Genomic DNA, 27,704 nt, shown 5'->3' with positions numbered 1-27,704 from the left:
AGTTCAGACTCTGATGACGGAAAATTTTATGCGAACAAGAAGAATTTTTATAAAGCCAACCAGTATGACTTTCTGGAAGATAAAAGCAAGAAAGTCCGAGAGTTTAAGAAAGGTGGATAGTCGATCAAATTTGACACTTTTTCAGGATACAAAGATGCTTCGAAGGCTGTCTTTTATTCAGCAGTTTGACATCGCTTTCGCGGGAGGACGCTATTCAGAGTACTCCAAGATTCGGAGAGCTGTCTCTTACTCTAAGGGGAATGCTCGAACTTGGTGGTCCACGCTTCTTTTAAACAAGACCGCCAGTTAAATGGCTGAAATTTAAGAAGCTTTTTATTTCTTCTTGGTTGAAGCAAGAGTATGAACGCGATATACGAGCTGCTTGGAACCATCTTTGGATGATCAAGAGAGATACGGTGGATGCTTATTGTGAGAGATTCTGGAGCTCTTTTCTACCCGCCTCTTCATTCAAGAAGATCTCGTTCAGAGAACAGATTGAGCGGTTCACCTTGGGTCTATCTATAGAGATCCGAGATCACTGCTTGGAATAGAAGTCAGCTTCTATTCAGGAGTTGATGAGTCATGCGAAGCGGGGCTTTGCCATTCACTCTGGCAGTCTGATCTACCCCGGGCCACCGATGAGGCCATGACACAACAAGTCGAATAGACTTTTGAGAATGAAAGTAGAAAGAGAAAGAGCAACCCAGAGAAGAAGGATGCTCGACCCAAGCTTAGTCCTCAGGAGCGAGCTCGCTTCATTAGGGAGGGGAAGTGCTTTGGATGCGGGGAACATGGACATATCTCCGCGAAGTGCCCTAAGAAGGCACAAAAAGAACAGAATGATAAGGACGACGATAGGCCTGAGAGTTCGAGAGCAACTGAGGAACGTGGCAGAAAAGGCAAGATGAAAACAGGATTGGTTCCAGATTGTGTGGGTATCGATCCCAATACTATGGACGAGAGTACAAAACTTTGCCGAGCTTGGGCAAAGTGAAAGATCAAGAGGCCCTGATCTTCTTTGATGGAGGAGCCAAGGCCAACTTCATTTCACTGGAATTGGCGGCGCGGCTCGAGATTACTCCCGATCGGATGGGACCACTTGCGGAGGCAGTTCTAGCGGCATCCGGCAGGGACGTAGCCATTACACCTGTCATTGGCAAACTTCGGTTGCATTGTCAGGTGTATTTGGGGCATGAGGACTTTTTGATAATGCCTTTGGAAGGTTGTGATGTTCTCTTAGGGATTCCCTAGTACCACAAGAACAACGCCGTGGTCAATTATCGGGAGAGGAAAGCGACATTGACAACAGAGAAGGGCAGAACCATTGTACTTGATATTAAAATGAAGGGCGAGTCTGTCCCTATTGTATCAACTTTGGCCATTTCTAAATTAATGAAATCGAGTCTGTTTGTTTTCTCGATCTTTATGAAAGAATTGAGCGATAAGGATAGGACAAATATGTCTAAACTTGATAAAGAACGCCAAGATTTTCTCCACTCTCACGCCGATTGCTTCTCAGAAGGCCTACCAAGCGAGTTACCACCTGCTCGTCGTGAAGATCATACCATTGATCTGATACTTGGAAGCACACCACCGAACCGGCCACCTTACCGTGTGAGCCGAGCACAGAATGAAGAGATTATGAACCAAGTGAAAGACCTCTTGGAAAAGAGTCTTGTCCAGCCTAGTACTTCACCATATTGCTCTCCAGTGTTGTTGGTTTTGAAGAAAGACTGATCTTGGAGAATGTGCATCGATTATAGAGCTCTCAACAAAATCACCATCAAGAACATATTTCCGATTCCTAAGATCGATGATATACTCGACAGATTACAGGGCTCCTTGTGCTTTAGCAAGATTGATCTGAAGAGTGTATATCATCAGATAGGAATCGTGCCGGGAGACGTCGACAAGACAGCTTTTCGGATCACTTTTGGGTTATTTGAGTTTTTGGTGATGCCTTTTGGCTTAACCAATGCTCGTGCGACATTTATTTGGATGATGGACAGGATTTTTTGAGAGTACAGGCTATTTGTTGACACTTTCTTTGATGATATCATTGTTTTCTTCAAGAATGAGGCAAGACACAGAGATAATCTGCTTCAGGTCCTTCATGCATTACGAGATCACAAGTTAGTGATTAATGCAAAGAAAAGTGAATTTTTCCTACCAGAGATACACTTTTTGGGACACATTGTCTCAGCACAGCAGGAGTGCAAATGGATCCGGCCAAGATAGAGACTATCTGTGATTGGCCCGATTTGAAGAATGTCCATGAAGTTAGAAGCTTCTTGGGAGTGTGTTCGTACTCCAGGCGGTTCATTCGAAAGTTTGCAAAGGTTGCTTCCCCTTTGCATATCTTGACACAGAACGGAGTCCCTTTCTCGTGGGAATCCACAGAGGTGACTGCCTTTCAGACATTGAAAGAGAAATTGACTACAGGACCAGTTTTCACTTTGCTGGACTTGTAGAAGTCATTTGAAGTATATTGTGATGCTTGTGGTCGTAGTCTGGGTGCGGTCTTAATGCAAGAAGGCCATGTCATTGCGTACGAGAGCCGATTGTTCTCAAGGCCGGAGATGACAACACAAATTTATGAGAAAGAGCTTTTGGCGGTCTTACTCAGTGGCGGCATTACCTACTCGGAGCGGATTTTACTGTCTTTACAGACCATCAGAGTTTGCGCTACTTCTTGTCACTGAAGCAGCTTTCGGAAAAGCAGATGCGGTGGGCGAACATCTTGTCACAAATTTCACTTCCAGATTGTCCATGTGCAGGGACAGAAGAATGTGGTGGCAGATGCTTTGTCTCTGAAGCCGTTGGTTCTGGCTATTTTCGCGATACATGAAGGAGCTTCGAGGATATGGTCTACCAGTATGCCACAGATACAGATTTTGCAGACGTTTTCACACGGATACGGGATGGGGAGACAGTAGCGGGATATTCCATTCGGGATGGCTACTTGATGAGAAAAACCATGTTGTGCGTTACACAGCCGTTGAGGGAAAAGGTTATGACTGAATGCCACTGTCCACCTTTTACGCGTCACCGCGGTATTGCTACCACCATGAAAGGGGTAGAGAGATACTTCTTTTGGCCGAGACTCAAGAAGGATGTGGAAGAGTTTGTGCGCAGTTGCTTAGTATGCCAGAAGGTCAAGTTTGACAGGCATAAAGCACAGGGATTGTTACAGCCTTTACCCATACCCACCCGCCCCTGGGAAAATATTGCAATGGATTTCATTTTTGATCTCCCAAGAACACGAAGTGGTCAAGATGGTATCTGGATTGTTATTGATAGATTTAGCAAACATGCTCATTTCATTCCAGTGAAGAAAACAGTCAAGCCGGATCACTGAGCGAGATTGTTTGTGGCCCAGATCTTCAGATTACATGGCATGCTTGAAACGATTGTCTCTGACAGAGACCCCAGATTTACGAGTTTGTTTTGGAAGGCAATTTGGGAGAACATTGGCACGCGGTTGCAATTCTCGTCATCATTCCACCCGTAGACTGATGGGCAATGTGAGATTGCCAATTCAGTGGTTCTAGATTTATTGAATTCTTATATCTCATATTAGAAGACTCAATGGGAAAAGTACTTACGTTTGGTGGAATTTACCTACAATAACACGATACACTCTTCGACGGGGAAGGTGCCATTTGAGATAGTTGAAGGTGCTGCGAAGGTTCCACCTTCCTAAGCACGAAAGATAAGATTTTTGAAGCGGATGAATATACTCGAGATTTAGATATGGCTTTTGCCAAGGTTCGCGAGACTTTACAGAAATCTCAAGAACGACAGAAAAAGGCAGCGGATCGCCATCGTCGCAACTTGAAATTGAAGGAGGATGATTGGGTGCTCTTACGTTTTGAGAAGGCACGCCTGAGAAAGAAAAAGGGAAAGGAGAGGCTTTTTCCAAAGCTTAGTATGCGATACTACGGACCTTTTCAGATCACTGAAAAGATAAATGATATCTCCTTCTGACTGAAACTGCCTGATACTTGGAGGATTCACAATGCATTTCATGTGAGTCTCTTGAAACCTTTTAAAGGTGATGTGCCTGATGATGGGGAGCCTGATGAGCAACCCGAAGTGGAAGAAAACGAGGAGATCCTTGTTCTTGAACAGATTTTGGCACATAAGGATACAAAGAATAAAGGTAAAGTCCTAAGGCGATTCTTGGTTAAGTTCAAGAACTATCCTGCATTGGATGCGAAGTGGATGGAGGAGGAGGACCTAGCAGATACTCCTCAGATTGTGAAACTTTACCTCGAGGCTTTTGGTTTAGCATAGTCTACTCGAAATGGAACCCAGAATTCAGCTTGGCCGGAGATCTGGTGCAGTGGGATGCACAAGAGGGGAGTTACTCCGCTCCTTTGTCAACAGATGCCTTGATTTAGATACTAGAGTCACTGATGTCTCTTTGAGCTTCAGGGATACTGAAAGCTGACAATATTCTACGGTATGATTTTATGAAATGGAATTCCTGATTATGATATTGATTTGTTCTTGACTTCTTTTAAGTGCAGGAATTGATGGACGAAATGACTGCAGCATTTTGGTCTGATTGATCTCGAATAGACATGGTTGCAATAGGGGTTAGTCAATTGGACATCGATGAGGTCCCTATTGGATCTAGATGCGATTACTAGCTACATTGCCGATAAACTAAGATCCGAATGAATGTTGAATGTCATGGGATGTCCTGTGATGTCTTGTCGATTGGTACATGTGCTAGATGTCTGTTCCTAGTACGTAGGTACTAATAGTCTGCGTCTGCTAAGACGGTTTATGGCCTCTGTCTGTTTTGCAGGCGTAATTGAGGGCGATTACAATGCTTTCAAGAGGGGGGTATGTCACAAAGTGATGACGTGTGTTCAGGAGCCGAGCTGCTGAAAACCCTAATTTTGCAAACCCTAACCCTAAAACCTACAAACCCTAAAATCTGCCAAAAACCCTAACCCTAACCCTAACCCTAAAACCTGTCCTAAACCCCAACCCTAACCCTAGCAGCAGGAACAGATTTTCATGAAATGCGTTGGCATGATGACGTGGCATTATACGGAATCCTCCGAAAATTGCGGCGCTGATTTTCAGCTTTTGGGCGACGCAATTTGAGTTTGAGAGAGAGAGAGAAAACTTTTGCTTTATTTATTAACAGCTCTAGAGGGAGCTTGTGAGAGAAAAAGGATTTGATTTTATTTTGAAGCTTTTGGGGCTCTGTTTTTGGCATCCCTTGTAATTTAAATAAGCGGTGTGGGCTCACACTCTGCAGAGCATCTGGACGCAGAGTCTGAGAGTGAAACCCTTACCGCTCTCTTGTACTTTGAACATTGATTAATACATAAAGAAATACCGAAAGGGGCGTCAGTCTTTGGGGCCAATATCTCTAGGCACGGAACTCCGCCAGGCCAGTGCAAATCTTTTGTGAACTGTGAACTGTTTTGAAGTGGTTATTTGGTGCTGTCGTGATTGATTCTTGACTTGGAGTGTCCAAGTCTGTTACAGAGCTGGCTTGTACATTGTGGTCTCTCGGCCACATGTGCAGCTTGTGACCATCTTGTGTAGAGTCAATGTCATTGTCTTTGGGATTGTCCTTTGGCTTGGCAGGTTTGGCTTCGTGTTCTTCGGCTGATGCCAGCTCTTTCCACAACTCGGCAGTACACTTGGGGGGCAGTTGCTTGGTCCACTCTCACAGGCCTAGCACTTAAGTTTGAGCTATCCTCCACCAGCAGGATGATAGTGATGCAGGGAGGGTCGACCTACACTCCAGCTTGCTACAGAGCTTACTCCACAGGAGTGGTGCAGTGAGAGAGGAGTGTTGGGAGCTCATCTGCGTCCTGACACTCTGGTTCATCTGGCGGGCCTGTTGCTTCCGCATCTTCGAGGCTCGCCCTGTACCACCAACAGAGATTGTTCAGGATCTTTGGCTAGAGCTGATCCATACTCTCAGAGGACAGTTCGAGAGACTCCAGGGCAGCTCCGACTGCATGCGGGAGCGCAGAGAGGCTTTCCTTCGACTTTGGCGCCCTGGGCCTTTTTTCATCATGGTCCAGGGTGTGCTCAGATGGCACTTGTGTGGCTTTTCCCTCCTCCCATCTCTTGATTTAGCCTCATTGTACATATGCTGTTTTTTCATTGGGAGTGTCTCCCCATCATGATTGTTGTAGCCCTCTGTTGTAGAGGTGGTTGTAGCCCTATGGGTAGTTTCATTAGCTAATAGAAGGATCTTTTTCTCGGGAAAAAAAACAGCAGAGTGGAGCACCATGTCTGTGCGTTTTCTTTGAAGTAGGACATTGCCCTTCATACTTTGGAGTGTTTAGAGGAACGACCTCATGAGAAGGCGATGTCAAATTGCTGTATGCATTCAAGGGCTCGATGGGTGTCGTGATTGTGTCAAACTTCATTGCTTGACTCAACTCTTTGGTCTTCTTGTTCTTTCTCACTCTTTGAACTATTAGCAGAGGATGAGGTCTCCTCCTCTGAACTGCTAGATGGATTCCGGTGCCTTCTAGACTTCTTCAAGAATTTTCTTTTCTTGATTTTCTGGCTTTTTCTTCGATTCTTCCGCCTTTCTCATCCTCTCTGGAACTAGAGGAAAAAGAGTTGGTGGAACTCTCTGAAAACGAAGAAAAATCTGGGTCATTCTCGAAACATACACGCTTCTTGGATATGCTTATCACCTCGAAAGTCAATTCCCGGCCCAAATAACCATGGAAATTCGTTGATTTCTTCTTCTTCCGAGAGTGCTTTAAGTTTTTCATCAACTTGTTTGTCTTCTTTTCAAGAGCTTTGTCCAACTCTCTTTGCGAGTATAGTTTCAGCTTTTTTGCACTGGAATTTTCTTTCTGCTTCATTATCAACTTGAGAGGAGAATTGACGACCTTTTGCCATCTAGAGTGAATCTCGTCAAGCTGGTAATTATTCAGGTGATTCACATATTTCAGGTCCTTGGAGTACTTGATCAATCTTTTCATGCACGTGTCAACCTTTAGTTGACATTTGTACTTCGTTGTGTCGAGAGTCCCCGCCAGAAATTTGCCAAAATCTCCCGACCCCTCAAAAAATTTGCCAAAACCTTTGTTGGTTTTCTCTATTCCTCTGTTGGGATAGACTAACCATCGGAGGGGTGTCGTTTGTGTCAGATTCTCCACGAGAATCCATGTGTTTTGAGCTCTAATACCACTGTTATAGGCTTGGACACTACAAGTGGGAAATCAATAGCAACACATGAACAAAATCTGCAAATAACCGAACTTGAAGAGAGAGAGAGAGAGAGAGAGAGAGAGAGAGAGAGAGAGAGAGAGAGAGAGAGAGAGAGAGAGAGAATGGCGGAGTTCCGTCCCTAGATGCATTGACCCCAAAGACTGGCGCCCCTTCTGGTATTTCTTTATTATTGCTTTGCAAAGGTACAACTCCCGAGGGACAGGTATTAGAGAGCGAGGACTGTTTTGTGGTTGTGCCCGGCCAGTTTGAGGTAGGTTTCTCTTGTCGGGTTGTGTTTAGCCATGTTTGGCCTTGGATTTTGGCTTGGTTCCATGGCCATTAGGCTCTTGCAGGCTGGGGGAATTTTCCCTGCCTTGCTGGTATTTTTCCCATGGTCATACTGGGATCCGGTGCCTATTTCTGCTATTTTCCCCTCTTTCTTTGTCGTGGGGGCTGGTGGACAGCTGGCCCACCTAGGCTTATGGAGGTATATAGGCAGGAGGCAGGGGCACTTGGGAAGTACACAGTGCATAGCCCCTAGGGGGCAGCCCTAGCATGGGCAATGGACAGAAGTGGGAAATCAGCCCCAGTGTCTTTTCCAGATCAGCCTAGTATTTTTCATCCCTAGGAGGGCAGCACTTTGGCGCGGTTGATGGGCAGCAGGAGGGTTCCTCCTAGCATTTTCACCTCAAGGCATCTACAAGGAGACCATGTGATCATCCAGATGCATAGCACCACATGAGGTGCAGACACGGAGTGGACATGTCACATGCTTTCTCGATGGAACCCTTGCCATGAGGCAAGGGTGCCATCGAGATGGAGGTGAGGTGATCAATCATCATCCATATGCAGAGCACCACATGAGGTGCAAGCATGGAGTGGAGATGTCCCATACTTTCTCGATGACAGCCTTTCCATGAGGCATGTTCCTCTCCCCTCCAAATCAATCGTCTTGCCAGGAGATACTGCCAAAGCCTTGCTTTCTCAGGAGGCTACGGCAGCCCATGTGGAGACCGTGTTAGTGGTCTCGTGTGCTGGAGCAGTTGGCAATGTCAGTAGTAGTCGTAGTTGTGTGTACCTTCAATCTATCTAGTTGGCATGTCAATTCTATGTCGGACCACCCTGGGTCACTTGTATGAGCAGCTTGCTATTAGCATGGAGAGCCTTTCCCAGATCTCTCTCTCTCTCTCTCTCTCTCTTAGATGTCCTGTCTCTTTCTACGTCAGTGATCTCTCTTCTCCACAAGTGCCTTGTTCATGTGTTTGGCATTGCAGATGTTCTAGATCGGAGTTGACGTGTCCAACGGATCACGATCCAGTTTTCGTCTTCATTGCATCTTCCGTTGCCACCTTTGATAGGGATGCCCAAAAGCAGAGCCCCAAAAGCATCAATTCTAAAAACACTTGACACCAAAAGCTTGCGCTAAAAATTGCCCAAAATAACCAACGCAAATTGAGGAAATCTATATAGTCTACCACGTCATCAGTCAACGCGATTTACAAAAATCCAGCTAGCGTTTAAGCTTTTGTATTTTTAGGGTTTTAGGCCCCTCGTTCGGTGCCCTTCAAGTTGATAGGGGATAGGTTTTCAGACTCGTAACCCCCGAGGCCCCACGACCAAACCTTCATAGTTCTTTTGGGTTCAGTTCTTTGGGGTTAGAGTTTTAAAACTCCTAATCCCTTGTCCTTTGGCCAGTCCATCCATTTGCGCATGCCACATCACCAACTGGTGACATAACGCCAAAAATCATCTCACATCGAGAGAGAGATGAAACAACAAACTTGCAACGAAAACATGCCTTCTGAACACAAACAGTCACATTAGGACACTCATGTGCGATTGAAGAGTGCATGCCAGGAGAAAATCTAGAAACTACAATGGGATCTGCTGGAATAGGTGTTAAACGTGCACTCTTCACAAGAGAATCACTAATCACATCATGCATACTGCCAAGATCAAACAAGATCAAAATCCATTGGCCATCACATGATCATAACAGTTAATGAGAGACTCATCAAGATCATTAGAAACTTGGGGGGCACTACTTGGCTTAGTTGTGACACTAATGGAAGATGTGGATTCTAACTTAGGGCAATCTCTTTTTATGTGATCTTTAGTGTGACACTTAATACATCTTCCTTCTTTTCCATACTCGGTTCTTTCTTCAAGACTTAACCAGCCTCCTACTATTCCTTGAGTAGATTTTTCATAAGGTGTCAACTTAGGGATTTCATGAGTTTTAGTCTTTCCTTTATCGTCATTGTTAGATGAAGAGTTTTGTGTTGTAGGTATAGTGGAAAATTGAGAAGAAGAGGTATTGTGACCCTTACCATTGCTCTTGCCATTCAATTGGGTTTGAGGGTTGTGTGGGGTAGTTGATTTGCTCTTCGTTGGCTTACCTTCGTTGTGCTTCATTTCTTGCTTAAGAGCCATTCTTGACGGCGGCATTGTAGTCCTTAAGGCTCAAAACTTGCACATGGTGTTTGATGTACTCGTCCAAACCAAAGAGGAAGGCCTCTTTGCGATCCTCATCCGACTTACGCAATTGAACACCAATCTGCAAAATACGGCTAGAAAAAGACTTAACGGGAGTTGGAGGCCTTGCCAATCCTCTTTCGACCGATCAAGGTACTGCGGTCCCATAAAGCCTTGATGTGGAAGTCGACCCAGCTATAAGACAGTGGCTCGCCATTCGTGGCACGCTCAAGATGCGTGGCCATCTGCGCCTCTTGCCAGGCTTGATACCAATTAATGGTATCACGTGACAAATACATGGAAGCTTTGAAAATTTTACCGTTACTGCTTTTCTTGGTAGTAGCAAAGTAAGCATTAAATTGATGCAACCAAGATTAAATCACAGATGCATCCATCTTACTATCATATTTACTGAAAGTCAACTTTTCCATGACTGAATTGTTGGATTCATCGTCTCTACATGCTCTATGTGATGACTTGCCAACCTTTTTGGGTGGATCGCTCTTCCAAGAGAGAACTTGAAAGACCAACTCTTCCATGCGTTGGTCTCTCAGGGCCTCACGCTCTAGCTACATAACTTCTCTCTTTTCTTCAGCCGCTATGCGCTGAGCTTCGTGTTCCTTCTCTAGAGCCATTCTTTGTCTTTCAATTGCGGTCCGCTAAGCCTCCTTTTCCCTTTCGACTACGGCTCATTGAGCCTCCTGTTGTTGCATCATCTCCATCATCAAAGCCTCATGGAGTTTGGTGCAATCTGTGGAGTAGATGGGGATGGAGGAGGCTCCAGAAACGGCCCTCCTGGTGTAGGGACTTATTCTCCACCTTGAGTCTCATCACCTTCACGCAAAGGATCTATTCGGCTTCTGGTGATGACCATGCATTGAATACTGGGATACTTGGGTGCGTGGGGGTTCTTGGGGTACTTGGGTACTTGGATCGTTGGTATTGCTTGCAATTTGGCTTAAGAAGGCTTTTCTCACCCAAGATCAACTCCTTATTGTGGGTTGCAAAGGTCTGTAAGGTATGAACCGAATCAGGTATGTACGGAGGGTACTTAAGGTACGGTCCTCGGTTAAGGTACGTAAACCATTGGGAAACAAGGCTAATTTGAAGAACATTCCATTGCTTGATTAGAGAATAAGTGTCTACACAAAGAGAGATTACCCTACTTTTACACAATGAGAGGTATGGACCCGATTAGGTACGTACGGAGCGTACTTAAGGTACGGTCCTCGGTTAAGGTACGTAAACCATTGGTAAACAAGGCTAATTTAAAGAACATTGCATTGCCTGATTAGAAAATAAGTGTCTACACAAAGAAAGAATACCTATTTTCACACAATGACCAACATTATCAAAACACACTTCAAAACTTAGACAAGACATGAATCATGCGATACATCATAAATCTCACACGCTATGCTCATAGAAAAATTGACGAAAAATCACTACATCATGATCAGATCATAGATGGCAGAAACAAATCCACATGGCACGTCACAAACAAAATAAAAATTTGCTTAATGTAAACTCCAACAACAAAATAAATAAAAATAAAAGTCTGTTGTATGTAAAATTCAGCAACATTGCAACAAAATAAAAGTCTAACTCGCTCAAGCCATGTGTTGCAAGTGTCAAAACTTGTCATCTGATGAAGATTCATTAGTAATTGAAGAACAAGAGCCCTCCAAGGAAAGCATGCCTCTGTCATCGAGGCATTGTCCTCCTCATCAAACTGTGGGATCGTGTGAAGCTGGACCTACCACAGGATCCCAACATCCTCCACATCTAGATCTGCAATCTCAGTGAGAATGAGTTGTATAACCTCATTCGCACCCTTCCTAGCACTATGAACATGCAGCTTTCCCTTGCGAATGCTCTCTCGTTTAGCACTCTCGCCTTTTGTAATTGCAGGGCGCAGAGGAATGTGGAGATCTCGTGACTGTGACCTAGTGACACGATGATCCACACTCTCGAGCTCTTTCTGCAAGTCCTACAGAATCTACTGCAGCTCATCTCGAATCTGTTGATCCATCTTCTCTCTGCTTGGATCATCCACGAGATTGAGTTGCATCGGGTTACATATCCAACAAATTGCATATGGCATAAGGAACATTTCGGTCTGAGAGAACACGAAAGGGCGACTCCAATTAACTTTATGATAGGTTTATGTGCTTGGGTGGCCCCAAAGTGTGGTAACTCCGCATGGGCCTCATGTTGGCTCTGTAGTACTCCAACAATTGAGCTGAGCTGTACTAAGGCGATTCTGAATCTTGGTGTGTATCAAAGAGTACGAGCTCCAATTGCGCTCGCATGCTCCGGCTGAGCAATCGTGCGCAATTAGAGTGCAATGCTAGAAACATTGTTTAAGGATTGGACATAATAGTAAATACGTATTATGACCTGACATGGTACATGGCACATGCTTACCTAAGAGAGAATACGAAGAGCGATTTGTGAGAAGTTTGGGAGATCAGCCCTCCCATAAGATTGCTACCATGTCAATGGAAACTTTCAAGCTTCCTTCCTCATTGCCACCGATGTAGTGAATGATGGTCCAATGCTGCTCATGTAGCTTGTGAACTCACTACCTATCGTAAGCTGCTCCTCTTTGTCGGTGAACATCTATTCAAATCTCAAATTGGATAATTGTTTACCGCTCATTAGAAAGCTTGGAGCACTTGGAGACATGGTCTTTCATCTCCATAAAGAGATGATAGACCAATCCTAAGGTGCTACCCTCTGTATCGATAACTCAAAGAGAACATAGATGGGATGCAATGCCATTGATAGGTCGTCCATCTCCTGTCAAAATGTGTCATCCAAGATTTGCCTCAGTAAATATTTCGTGCACTCCAAATTGTGAATGATTCATGTCTCGCCATTTAGGATCCACAACTGTCTAGAGAAGGGGATCTCTAAGCTTGTAGAGCCTCCACAAGACAAGATACATGTAGGCAAATCTTGTCTTGGAAGGTTTGACCATATTCAAGCTGTTGTGGCTGTGAAAAATAGCAAGAGCTTGATGCTTCTTGCGGAAGAAAGTGGTGATTTTATCTGCATCTGTAACCACCGGCTGCAACTAGGGAAGTTTCCTGATATCCTCCATGAGGAGATTGAGACAATGAATTGCACATGGGCTCCAGGTAATGCTAGGAAATTCTGCCTCAACCATTTGGCCCATTGCCTTGCAGTTCGCAGCATTATCAGTCACTACCTGCACAACGTTCTCTGCACCAACGTCAAGGATAGTGTGGCGAATGTGCCCAAATATAAACTCCCCTGTGATCCTTTCTCATGCTCTACTCGCATCAACCCGCAAGAAATAATGCCGAGCAAGATGAGACAAGAATGTTCATGATGTGACGCCTACGAATATCTGTCCACCCATTAGAAATAATGGTGCATCCATACTCTCGCCAACGTGCCTTCATAGTACTCAATGCCGTGTCAATCAAGGCTTTCTACTCATCCAACATCGATGATTGACGTGCGCATCTTGGTATAGTCAAGGCCTGTCCATGTCTCTGTATGTCCCACTTGAGCAATTGCCTTGATCATCCTCTTCCACTGGTCTATGTGCAACACATTAAACGATATGTTGTACTCTCATTGAGTACAACAAATCTCCATCTCTGCCACCCGTTGCCGCTCCATTATCCAAGCCTGTGAAGGCAAAGTGGTTTGCTTTGGTGCCTCCCCCATAGTCTTCTCACGTGGCAAAAGATCCTCATCACCTGCACTATCAGCCCGTGCCCTCTTCCTGCCAGTGGATGGTTGCACAATAGTCTCATTCCTCTCAGCACCTTCGTATAAGGCTATATCTGTGAATTGTGCCACAAACGCACCATGTAAAGCATCCTGTGTGCTCTGACCTCCTCTCCTTAACTAGCATCGGCCATTGCAAGGTGCTTCCCTGTAATCAATTCATCCCTCAACTGTTGGGGTACTTTGTCACATGCACCACACTCATCGGTACACCCAATACCTGCCAAACAAATGCTTGATGACACGAGTGATAGTGCTCGTATCTGCTTTCCACAATACTTACATTGCCACATACAGGTGGCTGTGCTTTGCTGGGATGGAGTACTGATGATCTGGAGAAGATTGGTATGCTTCGAGTAGTTGGGTTTGGTGACTTTGGTCTTATGCGGCATGGCGAAGCCTGCAAAGTGGGATACCATAGGTGCATAGGGACAAACATGCATTTTGCATTCACGCGGGAGAACACGAGAGAGCACAAGAGAGAGGCAAGGAACGCATAGTGAGAGTCAGAGAGAGATTGGAAGACCTTGTTGGAGTGCAGGAAGTACTTCTGCAGAGTTTTTGGTGCAGGTGCCTGGTTCATAGAAGCTCCTTGGAAATGGTGCAGGTGTTGATTTGGGGATTTCTGCCTATAGGGTACACACACTAAAGCCCAAAAGGCATTGCGAATAGAACCCACATATGTGTCCATGAGATTTTCAGCCCAAGACGTGTTTTTTTTTTTTAATGCACCGTACTGTATGGACGTATTGTACGGTACCATCCGTACTTACCTTGCCTTGCGCTCACATCAAGGTTGCTTTTTCCCACCGCACGTCGATTGGCCTGCCACAATGTGCAAGGTTCACTTTCAATGAGTGGAAAACGAACTTCTTTGATTCTTCTTGGTTCTTTTCTTGAGTGATGATACCGAACACTGCCAAAGATCTTTGTTACCAATGTAATATGCAGCGGAAGTGATTTATCATTGGGAAACAACTTTAAGCTGGGAATTATCAAGTTCATCCATAATTCTTCTTTCTCAGTCGCACACACGTATGCATGCGTCCAGCATGAGCAGCAGAAACTGCCCATGTAGATGTGCATTAGGAGCACATTAGAAACGCATAGAGGTCTGTCACTGCTACACTTCTTGTGCACGTGCATACATGCATGTGCTGCATGGTCACATCTGTGTACACGTGTGCTTGTGCACAATGTGTGGATTCTTGTAAATGTGATAATTACAAACTGTTCCGTAAGCTCATTGCATTTGACTCTTTTCTGTGTGAACAATGTTATGTACTCTTTTGGAAATTGTCAAAAGGGTATTTGGATCTGCAGGACAATACGTTTCTGGTCATGGACATGCCTGTAACAGAAAACATTGAAGCTGATACCGGTGGATTTATACTGGCACAACTTAATCAAGCCAACTATTTGGAGCTGCAGAGCTCATCAAATTTGCAAGAGGGCCACTTGTTACTTAATGGTTATTTTGCACAGGAGGGGACCCTAATGGAGGCTGTGCAGGTGGGTCCATCCGTGCAAACATGCACTCCAACCAATGGCATGTATGCAGGACCAGGCTTAAAGGACATAACTGGATCTATCAGTGTCTCTAATAGTGCTTGCCTTCGGGTGCCTTCTGAGTTGTATGCTACTGAAGGTGCTGTTAAAGATCTTTCTGCATTTCTTGGTTCCAGCTACTCTACAGTGTTCTCAGATTCTCTTGGATCTATCATTCATGATACAAGATCTCCTGAGCAGCTCACCACTGCAACATGGCATAGACAAACACCGGGGATCCTCCAGAATTCTCAGGGTTACCTAGGTAAAGACTTGGAAACACCTAAGGAGCCTCTTTCCCAAGGGGCACTGCGAGTTGTACGCCCGCCGGGAGAGGGCAGAGGCAAGAATCATATGCTACCACGCTATTGGCCTCGCATGACTGAGAAAGAGCTGCAGCTGTTATCAACTCAAGAGTATCCAACCTGAGCTCTCTTTGTTGTATATTTATTTCTCACATGGTGTTCACTGTTGGCATTAAGATTATCATTGTCTTCTGTTCAAATTTGAATCTGTTACTAAGGTGGTATCTGTATCGGATGTCTTGATTGAAACTAACAAAGGTCGTACCTGTATCATCAGCTGCCTTGAATAAAATTATCGAAGGTTATTTTCAGGTTGCAAGCCTGCTTGTTTCTTCTATCTTATCTGTTTCTGAAGGATAAGCAATTTGCCAGCGCAATACAGGGAAGCAGTTTGAACAGCCTTTTATAACTTCAGTGAGCAATAAGACGTGGTTATTTACTTCAAAAAGGAGGAGGCAGAGGAGCTCAAACAGGAGCCAAGTCATTTTTGTGGGCACCATCTCTCTCTGGTATTACTACCAAATTTTATTATAATAAAGAAATAACATCAGGGCCACCTATTCAGGGACCAGTGTTGCGTAGGAGAGAACTATGCTTCTTGTAGCGCGGATAATGTGTCGTGCTCTCTACAGTGTGGGTGCCCCTCAGTGCAATGTGCGTGACAATCTCACTCAAACAAATGGACACTCTCTCAAACAGAATGAGACACAGAAACAATGGATAACAACAGAGACACAACAGTGGACCAGAACATGTGGACTCGACTAGCTCAAAGAACCATGTACAGACTCTGGCGTGGCAGCACACTCAGCTCCAGCCCAGGACTCATAGGTACAAATGGGGTCTCGAGGCTCAGATGTGCAGGGATGGTGAAGCAGTGCTCTGTGTAAGACTAGCTACCTAGACGATGACCCGACCATCTATAAAAGATAATGATAATGACCCAACGGCTACTACTCATAGATACAATCATAAAGAGCCACCAACGGCTCATAAATGTCAACCAGCTAAGTGTGACCTGGCCACATGTCCACTAGCCACCATCCGTATCCCTGCCACGTGTCACTGCCCAGAGTGTCCGTCCAATGTGAACAGACCAGACCAACTGTACTAACTGTAACTATGTCCTGTGAAAGTGACACTGTAGCTTGCTACAGGTTGCCCGCCACAAGACTGGTCATCGTCTCGGTGAGCCAAAACGGAATGAAACTGCAAAAGTAACTATATGTACAACGAAAGGTGGGGCAAGAGCACAGTCCTGTCACCCAAGGGAAAGTGTCGTCGCCACTGCTGCTCCAGAAGTATCCGAATCGGGAGGAGCCATCAGATCGATTGTGTAACTATGCGGTTGTTGTACTGTGCTCTGCATAACCTGGCCTCCTGTGGTTGTAGCAGCCATCTGCTGCACAGCGGATGGAAGCACCTGGCCTCTTGTGGTTGTAGCAGCCATGTGCTGCATAGCGCGCTTTTCTTCTAATTTTTTTTTGCGGTGCTTTCTAGCTTTCTTTTGCGCGTCAAAAAGCTGAGCAATCCGTGCATCAACCACTTCCTCCAGTTCCTTCTCCGTATATTTCTTGGAGGCAGAAGGTTTCTTGAGAGCGGGTTTCGGGAGTGGTGTTGTGGTTCTCTGCCACTCCATCTGTACCTCTTCCAAAGAGGTCTGGTTCATATATTTTGCCATCTTCGGGTCCTTGGCAAAACTGAGCATCATCTTCGTTGCATCGCCAATCAATTGATGACTCGTCATCTCTCTTTGCTCCGCTTGAGTAGGCCGAGGCGTGTCATACTCTCTGCCAGAATCTTCGTTGTGATCCCAGCCCGCATCTCCAGATGCAGAGAGAGTCGACTGATCATTGCCTGAAGCCATAGGTGCCGCGGGAAAAAAGTTCGGGGATCGGATTTCCCGTAGAAGAGAAATCGGCCGTGCTCTGATACCACTGTAACAGACTTGGACACTCCAAGTCAAGAATCAACCGCGACAGCACCAAATAACCACTTCAAAACAATTCATAGATCACAATAGATTTGCATTGGCCTGGCGGAGTTCCGTGCCTAGAGATATTGGCCCCAAAGACTGGCGCCCCTTTTGGTATTTCTTTTTATATTAATCAAATCAAAGTACAAGAGAGCGGTTAGGGTTTCACTCTCAGACTTTGCGTCCAGACTCTGCCTGAGAAGTGAGGCCCTCACCACTAATTTAAAGGTTACAAGGGATGCCCAAAGGCAGAGCCCCAAAAGCTTCAAATAAAAAAGCATCAGTTCTCTCTCTCTCTTAGAGAGTCTTTTATAAAAAAAAAACAAAATTCGCGTCGCTCATCATTTTCCCTTTCAAAAAAAAAAAAAAAAGCCTCCGCGATTTCCGGAAATTAGGGTTTTTGGTAGAAATTAGGGTTTGCAGGAATTTTAGGGTTTCTGGCAGAAATTAGGGTTTTTGCTGTCCGCCACGTCATCACTTTGTGACAGAAACGGTCTCCTCTACTTCATGCCAAAAGCACCTGATTGTGTGCACCTCTATAGAGAGCTGACACACCTCTTGTCGAAGTATCTGAGAAGCCCATCTTGCGGAAAGTACTCTGCACGAAGTCCCAATCAACTTTGTGGTAGGCCTTCTCAAAATCGAGAAGAAGTATCACCAGATTCTCACCTGGGAGGCGCGCGAGGGCAGACGCCTCCCAAAAAGTGAAGATGTTGTCAAGAATAATGCGCTCCTTGATAAAACTTGTCTGAGTCCCATGTATAATGCTCTCTAGAAGTGGATGAATCCTCAAACTCAGAGTTGTGGCTAGAATTTTGTAGGCTGAGTTGAGGATGGTGATGGGCCGCCAGTGCCGAATCTCATCCAAGGAGCCACCCTCCTTGGGAATGAGGTATATCAAGCCCTCTCTGATGCTGTCAGGCATCTCTACTGTGTTCAAGATGTACTGAAAAGTGCTGCAAAGGTCTGTGACCATCAAGTCCCAATACTCCACGATAAAACTAGGAGTCAAACCATCCTCACTGGGACAACTACCTCGAGGAAGTGCTCTGAGGGCCGCATGGAGCTCCTCTAGCCGGAGAGGTAGCTCAATCCTCTGGTGCATCTCCTCATTCACAAGACGTGGCATTTGTGCCCAAACCTACTCTCTTTATGTATCCCGACAATCTGACTAAGGCTCTGCTAACAGCAGGTCACAGTAAAAGTTAATAGCAACTGCATGCATATCCTCTGGCATTGAAGCAATTGACCCGTCGGGTCTCCTCAACTGGCTGACACTGGTGTGCGCAAGACGAGGTCCCACTACCTCAAAGAAAGACCCAGTCACCCTGTTACCTACCTGAGTCCACTGAGATGCCTGTGGATGGAAAGCAAACTCATGACGCCTCTTCGCTATGCTGGCAAGCTCTTGGCGAGCCTGTTGCAATTGCTCCTCCAACCAAGGACTGTCTGGATGTTGCTTCTGCTTCCTTTGCAAGGAAGCAACGCCCCGTCGGAGACGTTGCTCCTCGTCCCTCGCTGCAACCAGGTGGGCCGTAGACTCCTGGAGAAAGAAATAGCTAAGATTAGCAAGTCCAGCGGACACTCTGTCAACAGGAGTCTTGCGTGTCCAAGCACTCTGTCCAAAGAGCCGCCACCTGCTCTCTGAGCTCGGAGTCCAACAAGATCCTCTTAGGGATGTGTAGCATCGTGCTTCCCCTCCTCTGTCTATTTGTCACCATGAGGATCACTGGTGCATAGTCCGAAAAAGATGTCCCAGCCAAGATGCAAACTGACCCACCCAAGTCACAAATGTGGTCACTAGCATAGAAGCGATCTATTCGAGATAGATTCACTCCTCCCACTCTGCGGTCCGAACGAGAGAAGGCCAAGCTGTCTGGGGGCCTCGCAACGCCAGAGTGTTGCCAAACATTTGAAACCCTCAAAGTCATACAAAGCCTCTCCTAGGCTACCAACTCAACTCCGTGCATAGTAGCATGGCTACCTCCATTCCTGTCAAAAGGATCCTCCAACATGTTGAAGTCACCCCCAATGCACCATTGCTCTGCATGCGGCAGAGACTCTACATTGTGGGACCAAAACTCTACACTTGCACTTGCCACATTGGACGCATAGATATTCAGGAAGGCAGACCTGGACTTGCATAGTAATCCACTGAGCCCTGCAAGGCAGAATAATACCTCTGCCCACAATGGCCTGTTGCCAAGAGTCCGTAATAGTCATACATACCCCTTCCTGGATACCACCAGGTCCAAATGCAGCTGACCAAAATGTCTCAAACCGCCCACGCAAAAGATGACCACATTGTCTAATGCAGTTCTCACAAAGATGATGCTCCTGCAGCATAAGAAGGTCAGTCTCTCCGCCCACAAGGCAGCGCTGAAGCTCTTGACGCAATCGACCCCGTTGGCGTTGAAACTAGGGTCCTCATAATCCCTATACATTCCATGAGACAATCCTCATGGGGAACGAGAGAGAACTGATGTTGTAGCAGTAGCTAACCGCGCTATCTTTGAGGCTGGCTTGGATGGGGAGTAATCCGCATTCGAGCGACCCCGAGATAGGCGTGATTGCAAAGACTGTTAGGTCACTTGGGCCCCATCGAACGGGATGCCATAAGTTAGTGGGAACTCCTCTTTAAAAAATAGGCCACTAGGCAAGACGTTGCAAATCGATATAACTTCTTTTACTGCTTTGCTTCTTTTGCTTCTTCTTCTGAGGGTTTAGGCCCCTCGGCCGGCTCTTTAGTGGCTTGACACATCAGCAATTTGTGAAAGGTTTCCTCTACACTGCATGGGGAAGGCCGATGACACAAGCTAATGCTGAGCGTGTTTGGGCAACAAACTGTAGCACGCATTGCGGGGTAAAGGTTTCCAACCAAGACAGAAGACATCTGGTGAAGGTGGCTAAGTAGAGCGCCTGCACTTGTGTACACCTTAAGCGGCCGCCGTGTTCGAAAGTACAGTGGTTTCTCAAGGTGGGAAGCTATTCGTCACAATGGAAATCAATCCACTGCGCTTAGGGCCCACCTCGTGGAGGGTGCCCCCCCTAGGAGCTCCCCCCCCCCCCCAAAAAAAAAATAAAAATAAAAAAAATAAAAATAAAATTGTGTGTGTGTGTGTGTGTTGAGTCCTAAAGGTCCCTAAACTGATGTATCTGTTTAGTCCTATTTGTCGATTTTGATCTCTACCGAAGTTTACAAAACTTTCTTTTTTTGTTTGTTTTCTCTCTTCCTCTCTCTCGATATATATGTATGATATCGTGTCGGATGAGAGCGAAGGCCTTGATTTAGCACAAAATCACGATGGGGTAGCACCATTTTGTTGAGGCCTTGTTCCAAGTAGTGGTTTTCCTCCATTGAGTATGGGAGCTCTCTCTCTCTCTCTCTCTCTCTCTCTCTCTCTCTCTCTCTCTCTCTCTCTCTCTCTCTCTCTGTGTCACAAAAATACGGAAGCGTAAACTTACGTTTAATTGCACTTCAAATACTCAAGAGAATTAGAGGGAGCGAGAAAACTTGACACTTCATTGGGGACCAGAAGATGGGCTGGTCCCCCCCCATAAAGAGAATATCTTTATTACTAAGGGAGAATCTTTACAAGCACATGAACGGGGCATACGCCCGTCCTCTATTCTTTCTTCTGTTCTGTTCTGACTACTGACTGAGAAAGTGTTTCCACTTTCTTTCTGCTTAGGGGATTTCCCATCTTCTGCGAGACTGGTTGGAAGCTCTCGAAAAGAGAGTCTATCTTCCAAAACAGCTCATCGGAAGCTCTCACAGAGGAGAGTCCATCTTCCGTTATGTATTGCCTTCATGCTCATTCATTCATGCATCGAACACAAAAGAGAAACAAGCAAAATGCACACGCACATGCTTGCTGTAATTTTCTGCACATAACCTTAAATTCTTACCTGTGCACACCCCTACGCCGAAACAGAGGTCTTATTCGCGATGGAATCGCGCCAAACTTTATGTAGACTTAGGATAAGGAGATAGAAGAGAATTTCTATGGCTGATCTGCTGAAAACAGCCCTAATCGAGGTGATTAGGGGTTGAAAACAGAGAATTACAGCAGCCGCACTCTGCTAAGGCTCCACCGCGTAGAGCACGGTCACATTAGGGGGGGTAGGTGCACTGCCAGCCTTGAAAATGGGAGAGGGGGGGCTCCTAAATAGCCATCAGGGAGAGGGGGCGCTAGGAAGAGAGAGAGGGTGAGAGTGAGAGTGAGAGAGAGTTAGTTTGCATTGGTAAGTGTGCCACTTGGCACACTTACTTTAAAAACTTAAAAACCATTCAACTTTTGACTTTAAAAACTTCTAGCTCATTAATTAAAAATGTGCAACTAACTAACAACTGCTCCCAATGATTCTTTTATGAGAACACCAAAGGTCTGTCGGCGCAATGCCGCACCGGCACTGCACCGCCTTTACCTGTTCACACTTGTCTGGCCGCCCGCTCGGGCACGAACCGTTAAATTTAATTTCACGAAACTTACCCTAAGGCTTTATTAGCTTTATTAGCCTTAGGGTCACTGTTCTAAGGACCCCATCTCATTCATGTGCTTGTACTAACGCGCGTATTTTTCTGAGCCTAAAATCTGAGGCTACTGCTTACTCCTTTCTGAAGACCTGATTTCCCAATCACTAGGGCTTCAGGGTAATTTCTGCTAAGGTCCCTCTGAGGTGTTCTAGCCCGCATTTAGGCTCACCTGAGGCCTTAGAACTGCTAGGTCTATTCTGGTGTGCACACAACTAATTAGATAATTCTTTTCTCGTAAATAAATTAATTATTTACAAAGTCTGACTTAGTTACATCCCTCTTGGTTCTAAACAGTTGACCTCAACTGTAGAGCGTCAACATAACTGTGCAAGATGTCAGGGTAGTCCTTAAGATCGGACTCAGTCATCCACTTTGCATTTAAAGGAGTGTAATTCTTGAACTTGACTAAATACTTTCGATGTAGACTCCCCGACTTAAGTTGTCTCTCCGAGTGGTGTATTATCTGTTCAGGTTGAAGAATTTCCTCATTCTCTTCGACTTCTGGAGGATCTTCTTGTACGGGCGCCACTGGAGGAGGTCCAACATAGGGTCGGAGGAGACTGACATGAAAAGCAGTATGGATTCTCCAATTATAAGGTAAATCCAATCTGAAAGTCACATCATTGACTTTATCTGTAATTTTGAAAGGGCCGTAAAATCTATGGGAAAGTTTGACAACTTTCCCTTTGCCGACCCGCTTTTTCAATCTAGCTTTCTCAAACCGAAGCAGGACATATTGTCCTTTTTCAAGATTGAGATTCCTTCTGTGCTTGTCTGCTTTTCTCTTCTGTTGCTCTTGAGTACGAAGAATTGCTTGCTTTACTTGTTGATGGGCAATATCAATATTGCGCACAAATTCATCAGCGGCGAAGATGTTTTCTTTGGTCGCCATAATAGGAAGTAAGAGTGGCTTCCCGTAAATAATTTCAAAGGGAGCTTTACCAATTGAGGAATGTATGGTATTATTATATGCAAACTCAACTATTGGTAAGTACTGTTCCCATTCGGATTGTCGTTCCGAAACATAACACTTGAGGAGATCTAAAACAGTGGCATTAGCGATTTCGCTTTGACCATCTGTTTGAGGATGATAAGCTGATGAAAAATCAAGCTTAGTTCCCAAGTTTTCGAACAATGCCTGCCAAAATAGACTAGTCATGCGGGGATCTCTGTCGCTCACAATAGTCTTTGGCAATCCATGGTGTTTAAAAATCTGAGCTAGAAATATTCTAGCCATGTGATCAGCTTTGATCGTCTTTTTTACTGGAAGAAAATGTGCTTGCTTACTGAACCTGTCTACTATAGTCCAGATTGCATCATTTCCATTCTTGGATCTAGGAAGATCCGTAATAAAATCCATGGCAATACTTTCCCATGGCGTGTTAGGCACAGGGAGCGGCTGAAGTTGCCATAAACTTTACGTCTGTCATATTTCACTTTTTGGCATACTAAACACTCACGTACATGTTTTTCAATGTCCGCACGGAGTGTTGGCCAAAAGAAATACCTTTCGAGGGCACTAGTGGTGGAAGCAATTCCCCGATGCCCGGCATAAGGAGAATTATGTGCTTCATCCATCACCTTTTGTCGTAAAGGTTGAGCTATGCATATTGCTTGTTGACGATAGAGTGTATTATCCCTGATAGAATAAGGTGGCTTTGAGTGACCAGCTTGAAGAGCTTGAAGATCTGCCCAAATTGTGGCGAAGTCTGGATCTTGAGGATACATCTCGCTGAGAGATTCTAGTTCCTCATGATAAATTGTTGTTAGTGCATTGATCTTTGGACGCCTCGAGAGAGCATCTGCAACTAGATTCTTTGTTCCATAAGTGTGTAAAATCTGAAAATGAAACATTGAAAGAAAGTTGGCCCATCTCATCTGCTTTTCTGATAACTTTCTCTGTGTGAGAAAGTAGCGAAGACTTTGATGATCTGTCTTGATAATAAATCAGCTCCTAATAGATAGTGTTTCCAAATGGAAAGAGCATGAATTACTGCCATTAGCTCTTTTTCGTATATGGAGGCATGCAACTCTGCATCTTTAAGGCGCCGACTTTCATAGGCTATCGCGTGACCCTCTTGGTTCAAAACTGCTCCTACACAATCTCCAGATGCATCGCAGTATACCTCGAAAGGTTTGCGAAGATCAGGGACGGTAAGAACGGGTCCGTGACTGAGTAGATACTTAAGCTTTTCGAAAGCTTGTTTTTGTCCAGACCCCCAATGGAATGGAATCCGCTTCTTTGTCAGGTCATGGAGGGGACCTGCTATCGCGGCAGAAGCTCGAATGAAACGCCGATAATAAGAACAGAGGCCAAGGAAACTTCGTACATCATGTAGTGTAGTTGGCGTAGGCCATTCTACAACTGCTTGAATCTTTTCAGGGTCCATTCTCACCTGGTTGTGAGATACTATATGGCCCAAATAGTGGATTTCTTTTAAAAAGAACTCACTCTTCTTAGCATTCACAAATAATTTGTGTTTGCGTAATTCTTCAAACACTAAGGCGAGATGCTTATAGTGTTCGTCTTCCGTCTCTGAGAAGATTAAGACGTCATCAAAGAAAACGCCTGTAAAACTTCTATATGAGTGGAAGATTCTATCCATTATTCTGTTGAATGTAGCTGGTGCATTAGTGAGTCCAAAAGGCATCACTAAGAATTCATACAACCCGAAGGTTGTTCTAAATGAAGTCTTATGCACATCCTGAGGAGCTATGCGGATTTGATGATAACCACTCTTCAAGTCGATACGACTAAAGACACTTGCTCCTTGTAACTTGTCAAGAATGTCGTCAATCCGAGGGATTGGAAATCGATTCTTGATTGTGATCTTGTTTAGAGATCTATAGTCTATGCACATCCGGAATGTGCCATCCTTTTTCTGTACTAGCAAGACAGGTGAACAATATGGAGAAGTACTAGGCCTTATTAAGCCCTTCTCCAAAAGTTCGTTAACCTGCTTGAGAATTTCCTCTTGCTGCATTAGACTAACTCGATAAGGGGGCTGATTTGGAGGAGAACTTCCTGGAATCAAATCAATGGTATGATCCTCAGGTCGCGAAGGTGGGAGTTCATTTGGAAGTTCATCTGCAAAACAATCTTTATATCTTTCTATTAACTTAAGTCTTTTTTGCTCTAAAGAGGAAGAAAGTTGTGAAACAGACACATCTCTCTCTCTTGCAAAAATCAAGTACGTTGAAACACACTTTTTCATTTCTTTCTTGATGGCAATGTGGTTGGCGATAGGAATACGCCAATCACCTGCATCTGCAAGTACAAGATACTCCTTTCCTTTATGAGCAAAAGATAAGGTTTTCTGAACATAGTCAGGAATGGGATGCATCTTGTAGTGCCAAGGCATTCCCAAGATAACATCGCATCCTTCAAGTGAAGCTAGTAAGAAAGACTCTTGATCCTTGTAGTCGTCGACCTTTAGATTCAACTTCCCTATGATTGGAGTAGAGTTTGAGTTCTGCCCTTTGAAAGCAGATTGCGCTTGAATAGAGACTCCGAAACGATTGGGTTGCAAGTTCAGGTCGTCAGCTAGCTTGGTAGAGATGAAGTTGTCTGTGCTACCAGGGTCAAACAAAATAAGAGCCCGCTGGTTGTTGATACTACCCCATGCTTTGAGAAGAGCTCTTTCTTTTCCATCCTTGGTTGTATTTCCCTGTACATCTGGGACTGCATTGGAAGAGGGTGGTTGTGGAGGTTTGGTTGGACAGTCACCCTTCATATGACCAACTTGTCCGCACTTGAAGCATCTTCCTTCACTAATGTAGGTTCGCAACTCAACAGGAGAGAGATATCTCCCTTTCTTGGGCTGATTTGGCTTTGCTTCTGCTTCGGAGGCGGTTCTTTTCTTCTTTTGAGAAGAAGTAGAAGAGGTAGGCTGCTCATGGAGAGCCTTCTGCTTAGCATGGTAAGTGCTTTGCTCCATCTTCCTGGGAGTACCCTTGTCATGTATTCCATCAGCTATGCGGGCTGATTCCATAAGTATCTGCAAGTTACCTCGAGGGTAAAGCTTCATAGCCTTTTGCAAGGCTTCATGCAAACCTGCTTCAAACTTGCGCATCTTCTCCGAATCATCAAGTCTTCTTGAAAGGAGTGACTTTCAAGAGAACGTCACAAAACCTATCCACATAGCGTGGAACAGTTTCGTTCTCTGACTGTGAAAGTCGATCCCATTCTTTCTTTACCTCTTCCTCATAGTCTGGAGGAAGGAACTGTGCGTAGAACTCCTTCTTGAAAGCGGTCCAATCTTGGGGTTTGCGATCTTCCAGGATAAGGGTTAACCACCAATTGCTGGCGGTGCCTTTCAGGTACAAACTAACATGGCGAAGCTTGGATCTTTCTTTAAAATTCCCTTCAGCAAATGCAACTTCAAATTGGCGGATGAAAGCCAAAGCTTTGTCATTATCACGCCGTCCATTGTAGGTGTCGAATTTCACATCTTTATCTCCCGACTTGACTGTTTTCTGCCTGTGGTGCTTCTTCTTATGGTGCTCCTTCTTTCGATGCTTAGACTCCTTGGGGACAGGAGTCCTTTCCCTTGAATGTACTTCTTGCTGCGACGGATCGTCGAGAAACATGTCTTTCGGAGAAACTATGTCTTCCAGATCCTTCATGAAAGAGAACCGAGGGGAATCAAGGGGATCCTGCTCTTGAACTTTTGGATTAAACCGCACATGACGTTCTGGAGATTTCTTCTGCCTCTCGTGCATGCGGGAAGTTCCAATCAAAGGATCTTTTCTTGGTTGTGGCGCCTTTTGGTTCTGCGGGATTTCTCCCGACCCCATCGGCATTTTCTCCTTCCCTTTTTCAAGAGTATGGAGAATCTTTTGGACTTCTGGATGGGAGAGAGCTTTCTGCAACTCTTCCACCTGCTGTTGAAGGAGAGAGAACTCTATCTCGCGTCCTCCCATTTCTGCAGTCTGCCAAGAGTCGTCAATCCCTTCAGGAAGAGAGAGAGGACCTTGCTCTGATACCACTGTCACAAAAATACGGAAGCGTAAACTGACGTTTAATTGCACTTCAAATACTCAAGAGAATTAGAGGGAGCGAGAAAACTTGACACTTCATTGGGGACCAGAAGATGGGCTGGTCCCCCCCATAAAGAGAATATCTTTATTACTAAGGGAGAATCTTTACAAGCACAGGAACGGGGCATACGTCCGTCCTCTATTCTTTCTTCTGTTCTGTTCTGACTACTGACTGAGAAAGTGTTTCCACTTTCTTTCTGCTTAAGGGATTTCCCATCTTCTGCGAGACTGGTTGGAAGCTCTCGAAAAGAGAGTCTATCTTCCAAAACAGCTCATCGGAAGCTCTCACAGAGGAGAGTCCATCTTCCGTTATGTATTGCCTTCATGCTCATTCATTCATGCATCGAACACAAAAGAGAAACAAGCAAAATGCACACGCACATGCTTGCTGTAATTTTCTGCACATAACCTTAAATTCTTACCTGTGCACACCCCTACGCCGAAACAGAGGTCTTCTTCGCGATGGAATCGCGCCAAACTTGATGTAGACTTAGGATAAGGAGATAGAGGAGAATTTCTATGGCTGATCTGCTGAAAACAGCCCTAATCGAGGTGATTAGGGGCTGAAAACAGAGAATTACAGCAGCCGCACTCTGCTAAGAGAGCGTCTACGGCAGCTTCTCGCGATGAAACTTCACCAGAAGGTGTCTATGACTGTGAGATCCCTTGTTCTTGACAATGGGAGCACAAGGCTACCACATATATCGCAAGGGGCTGCTCTCAAGCTTCAATGGAGGGCTCTACCGCGTAGAGCACGGTCACATTAGGGGGGGTAGGTGCACTGCCAGCCTTGAAAATGGGAGAGGGGGGGCTCCTAAATAGCCATCAGGGAGAGGGGGCGCTAGGAAGA

General features: G+C 45.2%; 1 protein-coding gene across 2 annotated transcripts in view; it reads left to right on the top strand.

Annotated features, from left to right (window-relative positions):
- Positions 1 to 27,704, top strand: part of LOC147454037 (B3 domain-containing protein Os07g0679700-like) — a 99,975-nt gene that overhangs the window by 12,434 nt on the left and 59,837 nt on the right. For both annotated transcript variants that reach the window (XM_086516042.1, XM_086516041.1), the window contains exon 2: positions 14,773 to 15,413. In XM_086516042.1, coding sequence (XP_086372168.1) covers positions 14,791 to 15,413 — 623 coding nt within the window. In that variant the 5' untranslated portion in view covers positions 14,773 to 14,790. The remainder of the gene's footprint in view (positions 1 to 14,772; positions 15,414 to 27,704) is intronic.

The sequence above is a fragment of the Adiantum capillus-veneris genome, chromosome 7 (genome assembly GCF_014529385.1).
Source record: "Adiantum capillus-veneris isolate H3 chromosome 7, ASM1452938v2, whole genome shotgun sequence".
NCBI lineage: Eukaryota > Viridiplantae > Streptophyta > Polypodiopsida > Polypodiales > Pteridaceae > Adiantum > Adiantum capillus-veneris.
The sequence above is the reverse complement of the archived record's forward strand: the minus strand, read 5'-3'. Positions and strand labels throughout refer to the sequence as shown.